We start from the raw sequence: 9106 nt of genomic DNA on the forward strand, positions 1-9106 counted from the left end.
CATCTAATCTAACAGTGTTTCACACACTAGTCAACTAGTTGCCCCAGAGGGCCAACAAACAGCTCACCAAAACCAACAGTTTTCCCTGATGTTGTTCCTAGTATTGGGTTTCACAGGTTTTCTGCCTCTGTGTATGGAGGTTCAGTGTCCAGTAGCTATTGATGGACCTGTTCTCTATTAATCTGTTTTAACCCCATTTTTAAAGCTATCTACACTTCTAGTCATCACTACATCCCTTGACAGTGAATTTTACAATTTAATTGCTCACTGAGCAGAGAAGTATTTCCTTTTGTTTGTTGATTAAAGAAGAATTTTGTCATGCCTGCCCCTGACCCAGCCCCTGCTAGCTCAGAGCAGGCGCCTTTAACAGCCCTGGACGTAAGTCCCGAAGAAGCAAGCCGGCAGCAGGAGCCACCTGGAACTGATCAGGCCACGCCGGGCCCCAGCTCATCCCCTCTGGAATCACCACCACCTGTTAGCCGGCTCCGTGAAAGGAGACAACAGGAGATACGAAGCAGAAGAAGTGAGGCACGCATGCGGGGGAGAAGAGATCTAAGCCCGGCATACTAATGAGCTAACAAGCCAGCACAGTATATCTGTAATCTTGGCCCTAGGGCAAACTGTGCTGGCAATGAACGATCCTACTGGGACGTGACCACGCTCTGCACCCTCTTGCTTGCTGAGAGAACCCGTGTACTCCTGACCCGGCTTGAACCTTGGACTTGAAACTCTGGACTTTGACTCTGCTTTGTGGACTGGCTTAGGTATTTGAACTGTATTTGGCTTTGCTTTCTCTGGCTTCCGACCCTCTGCATTCCTGTGACTACGCTCTCTGTTTCATCCTTCGGCCGGACTGATTTACGGTGTTGAGTAATTGGACTGTTTACGATCACCCCTGCGCTACTCCCCAGCCGGCTGCAAGAGTTCTGGCCAGCTGCCGGGACGTTGGCAGCCGTCGTTCCTTATCTGAGACTCGAGCCGTGACAAATTTTCTATTATCCACTGAGAAGGCCACAACAAAAACTGTAAAACCAATTTCTATTCCTTGCCTTGATGGCTGCCTGTTTTAAGGAAATTCTGGGGATCTAAGTGGTTCCGCGCTTGGAGTCATATTTCCTTTGGTTCAATAGTTAAAGTATATTAGGTGAATGAGGAGACATTATTTTTGTTTCTTCCTTGAAATGCTTCTTAATCTGATTATCTAAACTCATGTGGCAGTCGTCCATATATTTGAGGAACTGTCTTAAAGTTTAAAAGAAATATACTTAAATATATGACATATAATTTGCCATCTTTCCTTATATTCTCCTCTTTACACTCACACAGGGGAAAGAAACTCCAAGTCCCTCAACCTTGTGTCTTCATACATTCATTAGTTAGTATAATGTACGCTAAAAATATAACATGTAAGGCAAGCAAACCAGTCCTTTTCACTAAATGTACAATGCAGTGCAAATGGAGAGGCTTGTAGTGCAATCCTATCTACAATTACAGCACTCAAAACCAGTAGATTCCAGTAGACTCTGACTAGTTTAACTATGCATAGGATTGAACTGTTACTTTTGGTAATATGAGAAGCAGCCTGCGGCAAGCATTTGCTGCTAATAAATCATTGCTGATGCTGCTTGTACTCTAAAGCTTGCACTCTAAATTTTCTTTAGCTTTAGTCATCTTGTTACTTTACACCTTTACAGTGTTAATATACTACTATAGATAGCCACTAGATGTCTATCAGGCAGCATCAGCGCAGCCGCATAACCTGGCACAGACTGATGGTCCTGAAATGTATGCCAGAAGCACATCGGAAATGTTCTGTCTCTGCAAGATTGAAGCCCTCATCATACTCTTGGGGAGGTGTTCCATAGAAGAGGAGTGGAGTGGGAATCAAGAAGTCTGCATGGAAATAGTTCTTACGGAACTGAATGGAAGAACTGCCAATAAATAAATGCTGGTCCAAAAGCTGGAGAAGCCTTAAGCCCACATATGGAAGGAGATGGCAGTGCAGATATGAGCGTTCCAGGCTATCAAGAGCTTTAAGGGTTAACATCAGATAGGCATTGGGAGATCAGAATTTGCATTTCAGTTTCTTTTAGTCTTTTTTTTTTTTAATTTTCATTCATTTTCATTATCATTTTCACACACATACATTCCTTTTGTTAGATTAGTTATTCAATTGATTTCCACCCCCCCCATCCCTTTCTTCCATCCCTTTCTTAATAATAATAATACTTTTTATTTATATCCTGCCCTCCCCGCCGGGGCAGGCTCTGGGCGGCTCACAACATAAAAATACAATATACATCAACAGTTATACTTATAAAATCATCATTAAAACAATTTACAAATTATATTAAAATTAACATTATGGTGCTATAAACATTAAATCTTCAATAGAATTCAGTAGTTAAAAGCATTTCCAGCGGCACTTTCTTCGCTTGTCATTAGTTGAAGGCTATTTTAAAGAGGTAGGTCTTACAGGCCCTGCGGAATTGATCTAAACATCGTAGGGCCCGTACCTCCTCCGGGAGTTGATTCCACAGCAGTGGAGCTGCAATAGAGAAGGCCCGATCCCGGGTAGCCTTCAATCTGGCCTCCCTTGGCCCAGGGATATTCAGCTGGTTCTTTCCAGCTGACCTCAGCGCTCTCTGGGGCTCATACGGGGAGAGACGGTCCCTCAGGTAGGCAGGTCCTCGGCCATATAGGGCTTTAAAGGTGATAACCAGCACTTTGTAACGAACTCGGTATACCACTGGCAGCCAGTGCAGTCGGCGCAGCCCCGGCTGTATGTGCTCCCATCTTGGGAGCCCCAACAGCAGCCTAGCCGCCGCGTTCTGCACCAGCTGCAGCCGCCGAGTTCAGCACAAGGGCAGCCCCATGTAGAGGGCGTTGCAGTAATCCAGTCTCGAGGTGAGATCACCGTTGCTAGGTCCCAGTGCTCCAGGAAGGGGGCCAACTGCTTCGCCCGTCGAAGATGAAAAAACGCGGACTTGGCAGCGGCTGCTATCTGTGCCTCCATTGATAATGAAGGCTCCAGAAGAACCCCCAAGCTCTTGACCCTATGGGCTGCTTTCAGCAGCACAACGTCAAAGACCGTCACTGCGGCCCAAGCAAAGGACCTCTGTCTTTGTTGGATTCAACTTCAGCCCGCTCAGCCTGAGCCAACCTGCCACGGCCTGCAGTGCTAGGTCCAGGTTTTCTGGGACGCAGTCAGGTCGGCCGTCTATTAGTAGATAGAGCTGGGTGTCATCTGCATATTGATGGCACCCAAGCCCAAACCTCCGAGCAATCTGGGCAAGGGGGCGCATGTAGATGTTAAACAACATTGGAGAGAGAACTGCCCCTTGTGGCACCCCACACACTAGTGGGTGCTTCCGGGACAGCTCTCCCCCAATTGCCATCCTTTGCCCCGTCCATCAAGGAAGGAGGAAAGCCACTGTAAGGCCAACCCCCTAATCCCTGCGTCGGCGAGCCGGCGGGCCAGTAGCCGATGATCGACCGTGTCGAATGCGGCCGACAGGTCCAACAACATCAGCACCGCCATGCCGCCTCGATCCAGATGCCGCTGAAGGTCATCCACCAAGGCGACCAGCACTGTCTCCGTCCCATGGCCTGGACGAAAGCCGGACTGGTGGGAGTCTAAGGCGGAAGTGTCATCCAAAAAACTCTGCAACTGTAGTGCCACTGCCCTCTCAATAACCTTAACCTAAAAATGGTAAGTTCGAGACCAGTCGGTAGTTCGCCAATTCGGCCGAATCTGCTGTACTCTTTTTTAAGAGAGGGCGGACCATAGCCTCTTTCAGGGATGTTGGAAATTGCCCTTCCAAGAGGGATCTATTTATGATATCCTGTACAGGATATCTAAGCTCCCTCTGGCAAGATTTAATTAGCTAGGAGGGGCATGGGTCAAGATCACAAGTTGTAGGGTGTACAGTTGAGAGAATTTCTTCTCCAGCCCAGTTGGATGGAATTCTCATTCTCTGACTCTCCCAAAGGGATCCTCCTTGCCAAGAAACGAGGAGGTGGGCACTCAAAACGGACAAATAATGATTAAAATGCCATCATGTTTTGTGGAAATGAGGTACCATCTCTGTATTGCCCACACAGGAATCTGGGACAGGAGCACAACTTGCAGAGCCACTACCCAACCCCTCTGCTATTCTGCAGTACTAAGATGTGAGTTTTTCATCAGGGAACCTTTCATGGATTTATTCAGATATCATCACATTCACATCTAAAGTACATATATGTGTGTACCTGAGAGATCTGTTTGGAATTATAATGGGAAATGCAGCTGTGGGGAGTGCAACCTTGCTCATTCCTTGAAGCTTTGTTCACCCAGCTATATTCTGATTCTAAAGTCTCAGCTGGGCAAAAATGCTGAACCAAACAAAGCACAGCAGGACAAGGCATGGGAGCTCACAAATTAAACCATTTCGAAGCATCATCAGTGACCTGTTGCCTCTTCTGAATACTTCTCTTTCACAGGTTTGAGGGTAACAGACCCTTTCTCATTTACAGATAGATCCCCAGCTTAAAGCAGCTTCTCATCAGCAACAATGGATCACTCAATAGAGACCCAAACCTAGGAAGCAAACCCTGTCACAGACTGAGATGCCAGCTTTGGCCTTACTTATGCTCAGGCAGTCCTAGTGCAAGACTGAATATCATCACCTAGTCTCATCCATTTGCATATTAGTGCAAGTTAGCCAGTGTGATATAGTGGAGAGTGGGTGGCGTGCAGTGCATGGAATGAAAAGACTAGGGCCCTAGAATCCCCACTTCTGCCATGGAAGCTCAATGGGTGACCTTAGGCCTGTCACAAATGGTCAGCCTGGCCTACCTCACAGGGTTGTTGTTGAAGGGAAATGGAGGAGGGGAGAACAATGTTCTAAAAGGTGCTTTGAGTCCAAACTGGGGAGAAAAGCAGGATGTAAACAAATACATTCAAACACAATAAGTACCTCATCCAATTGACATCATGTCACGACATCATGTGCCAGCAATGCCCTTCTGCTATCTACATTGGACACATGTCTGTGTGAGAGAGAATCAACAAACACAAATCTAACTTAAGAAATCACAACATTCAGAAACTGGGGAGGGGGGCTGCATTTTGATCTCCATGGACGTACTGATATAGCTCTGAAAGCACTGTTTTACGAATGCTGAATCAGACCTCATCAAGAACTTAAATACTGCATGTGATCCTGACTTTTCCTTGGATTTCCTTAGTATATAATAGTTCTACAGGACCAACTTTTTAGAAAATGTAATTGGCTGTTGCTAGCATGTTTTATCATACTATAGCATGTTTAGCAGTTAATTTTCTTAAACGTTAGAAAGGTTCCTGATCAGTTATATTTATCCTGCATCATTACTTTGTTTATTTTGTACCTCCTGTATGTTTGCCCAGACCCCCTAGTGGAGGTGGGGGTCCTCCGCTGCCAGGCCTGCCTCCTAACTGCTGATCAGCCAGCTGGGGGGGGGGACTTATAGGAGAAAGAGGAAGGCCCAGGTCACATCGCTAGCATAACACATGAAGTGATGTCACCATACCAGTGACTTCCAGGCAACACTCTGGTATTTGGGCAAAACCTCTATAGTACCATAGAGTTTTTGCTCGAATACCAGAGTATTGCAGTGATGTTGCAACATGATGATGTCACTTCCTGTGTAATGCTGGCAACATGACCTGGGTCTTGCTCTTTCCCCTGGTTAGTCTGCCACCCAGCTCCCACTGGTTGCCAGGAGGGACCTGGCAACCCTAACACCAAAAGAGGCTGGAACTCCTGGCATTTCATATCCATCATGTGAAGGGCTAAATCCATTCCCTTACAAATAATTACCACTTAAAAGCTTTATGATGGGATTCACACCAAATCTCTCTCTGCCTGAACTCTTCTCCCCACCCAATAATTTTCCCTATAGGAATTCCCAGCATGATTTTCTCTTTACACATCAGGAAAAGTTGTTAGTCTTTAAGGTGCCACTGAACTCTTTATTGATTTAGCAGCAGCTGTGCCCATCAGTGAGAAGGCAAGACTGGCATTTGGATCTATTCCCTTCAGTCTGTGCAGCCATCTGCCACTACACAAGTTTCTGTAATAATAGAGGCACAGTCCAAGAGAGAACAGAACAAAATTAGATATTCACCTCTGTCCATACACAATCAAACAAACCTCTAGCTAGAAAGCTAATAATGTGAAATATGACTAGAGAACTCTGCTTAATACTGCTGATTGGTAAATATCCCTGTCAGTTACCATATCTCCTCAGACACTCTCTCTTCCTCACTTAGTCTTGAACTAGAAACCAAACAGTCAGCTATCATAACAGCAGCTAGATGCAAAGAAGAAGAATTTTTGTGAACGTTCCGATTTAGATTGTTAAACTATATTATAACCTGCGTTTGGTTAATGTAGGACAGTAGATACCTATTGGGAAGCAAACAATAAGGCATTAGGCAAGAGCATTCAAGATCAGAAAGCACAGACAAACATAAACAAATCTAGAGACAAAGAAGCATAAGCCATATATCCTGAAATTTAATGGTTTCTCCTGAGAGCCATGAGAAAGCGAGTCAAGGGCCAACTTTCTTTGTTGAACATGGACATCTGGCAAGCCTAGACTAAGGAGTAAGAGGAAACAAAGAGAATATATTCAGGAAACATGAGCCATGTACTCTCTATTCTGTGCTTCTTTGTTAATGCCAAAGAAGAATTCATACATCTTCTTCACAATATGACATGAGTACTAGAACCAGACACAGCTCACACATTTCATAAATGGGCACTGATTCAGGCACTACACTGATTCACTGATTCAGGCACTACAAAAAAGCATGGAGTACAGGAAACAAGAAAGTCACTCAGCCTTCCTGTTCTCCTCACAAATTGTAATATTCAATGCCATATCAACTGAAAGAGCATTAATAATTTACACTGTGTTTATGTGATGTAACTATTTATGTGAGCAAAGACTTTTTCTTGTCTTGGGGTGGTAGAGGTGTGTGCAAATTTCTGTATTATTTATGTATCTTTTACATACAAGGTATGTTTTTCATTTTTTTCCATTAAAAAGATGTGTTCAGTGATGGCTTGGAAAGATACCACAGAATATGATTGCCATGTTTACTAGAGAATTTTTAATCAAGGCTTCCTGAGAATCAATGAGATAGAAATCACAGATTTTTCTAATGCTGGGGCCCTGTGGGAGGGGAAGAAGTAGTTTAATCCTTCTCCTGTAAAGTTTTGCCTATTGACCCTTCTTCCCTGGCCAGGTTTTCCCATTAGTTTTGGAAGAAGAAAAAAGAAAAGGAAAGATGAGTATTTGCCTTTTTTTCCTTACAAGGGAACTAGGACACAGCAGGGAGGAAGACAGTTTCAACAGGTGAAACTGTGTTTAATCTAACCCTCCCCTCCCTCTGCAGTCCTCAATCAAATTGTGGATGTGCACAACTGAAATTTTCTTTCAACAAAGGATCCATTTACAAATCTTGCAATAACTCCTCTTTTTTGACCCTAAGAAGTAGGTGAATGGCTCTGCTTCATAAAATATACCTGAACAAATTTCAAGAAAATGTACTTCCTTAAAAAAAATTATAATAAACCAGCTCATTTCCCTCATTCGTTCTTTGTTTACTCCATATGTTGGTAAAAACTAGACAAGTGCTGAGGTTCAGAGAAGAGTTCATCAAATGAAAATAAGTATTTGTATAAATGCTGCTTCAGTGAGAACAGGCCCCACCCCCAAAAAAACCCAAACCCTGAAGAGGCTAACAGGGGCAAAAAACTGATACACAGTACAATCAGAAGAAAAGTTACACCACTGAAGACAGTGTACTGAGAAGGGCATAGCTGTCTTTAGGATTGTACTGATAGTAATTGGGATTCTTAAAAAGTCTTGAGAAAAAGGAGAAAAAAAGGCTCAGGTTGTTTCTCAGCACAGAGGAGTAGATTATAAAATGGGTTGAAAATGCTGCAATCTATCCAAATTTTCTTATCCCCCCCCCCCCCCCAGTCAGATCCAGAGTTCATGAAGGGTGTAGATGAAGAATCCATTCTGATTGGCCATTGGGTAGGTCCCAGTTGTTTAAACACCGGATCCTTCTCCACCTCTAATTCCATTTAGGAAATCTAATAAAATTGTAGTTATGTTGACATTTGAGTAAAATTACAAGAATCTGTGCAATTTTCATCCACATTAATAAATGATTCCTGAAGAAATTGCTATTCATAGTTATGGCACTTTTCCTATACAGTGAATGGACTGTACAGCTATATCAAGCTGACACAGCATCAAGGGATTGAATTGCTGTTCAGAAGCACTTTTTGCCTAAATGGGACATACTAAACAAGGCACTCACATTAAGTGAGAAATGCATAGAGCTTCATGTGTGCCATCAGTTAAGATCAATTACTATTTTGCTAAATATGTTCCCCTTTTATATCACTTCTTTGCTGCCTTTTCAACTTTCCCAGAAGGGTCACTTACCTCCTACCCATCCAGCTACAAAATCATCCAACTGAAGGCTGCCCATTTTATTATTTTTTAATCAGTCCTGGTCAATTTTATTCTTGGGGCAGTTCACTTTCAGCTCCTTCAGCAGCAAGCAAGCAACAGTAGAGAATCTGATTATCTTTCAGTCTGAATTTTTCCACATCCCACAGTGTCCTAGAGTGACTGCAAAGCAGTAGTTTGTTTCTTTGACCACTTTCAGCAGCCTCAAAACTGAAACAACTCTGATTCAAACCTCTCACACAGTCTCTCTCAGAGTGCCTTCAAAGCACACAGTGACATCATACAGAGTTTAAAGGAACAGTGCAGTGACAACCTCAGGGGACAGAAATAGTCACGGTATGTTACCAGTTCACTGCACATCGCCTCAGCATTCCATTTACAAATCTACATTAATTTTATGATAAAGAGAAATAGATTCTTTGTTTTCAGTTTTTTACATATCTACCAATCAAAGAAATATTTTTTTAAGGGGAAGCAGGATTAGCTTGACACCGCACGAGCGCCTTGAGAGACCAATGAGATATTTTGGGGTGGTGCTCATGAAGAACAGGGGCTTAAAGCAGTGGTGTGTGTTCTCCAGGAGAAA

General features: G+C 43.6%; 1 protein-coding gene across 1 annotated transcript in view; it reads right to left on the reverse strand.

The window, feature by feature from the left end:
• The window catches only part of SLC25A48 (solute carrier family 25 member 48), a 68127-nt gene extending 59393 nt beyond the window's left edge, over window positions 1-8734 (reverse strand). The window contains exon 1 of the mRNA XM_060240432.1: window positions 8494-8734. Coding sequence (XP_060096415.1) covers window positions 8494-8539 — 46 coding nt within the window. The 5' untranslated portion in view covers window positions 8540-8734. The remainder of the gene's footprint in view (window positions 1-8493) is intronic.
• Between the last annotated feature and the right edge of the window lie 372 nt (window positions 8735-9106).

This window comes from Heteronotia binoei, chromosome 5, assembly GCF_032191835.1.
Source record: "Heteronotia binoei isolate CCM8104 ecotype False Entrance Well chromosome 5, APGP_CSIRO_Hbin_v1, whole genome shotgun sequence".
In the NCBI taxonomy this organism is placed as follows: Eukaryota; Metazoa; Chordata; class Lepidosauria; order Squamata; family Gekkonidae; genus Heteronotia; species Heteronotia binoei.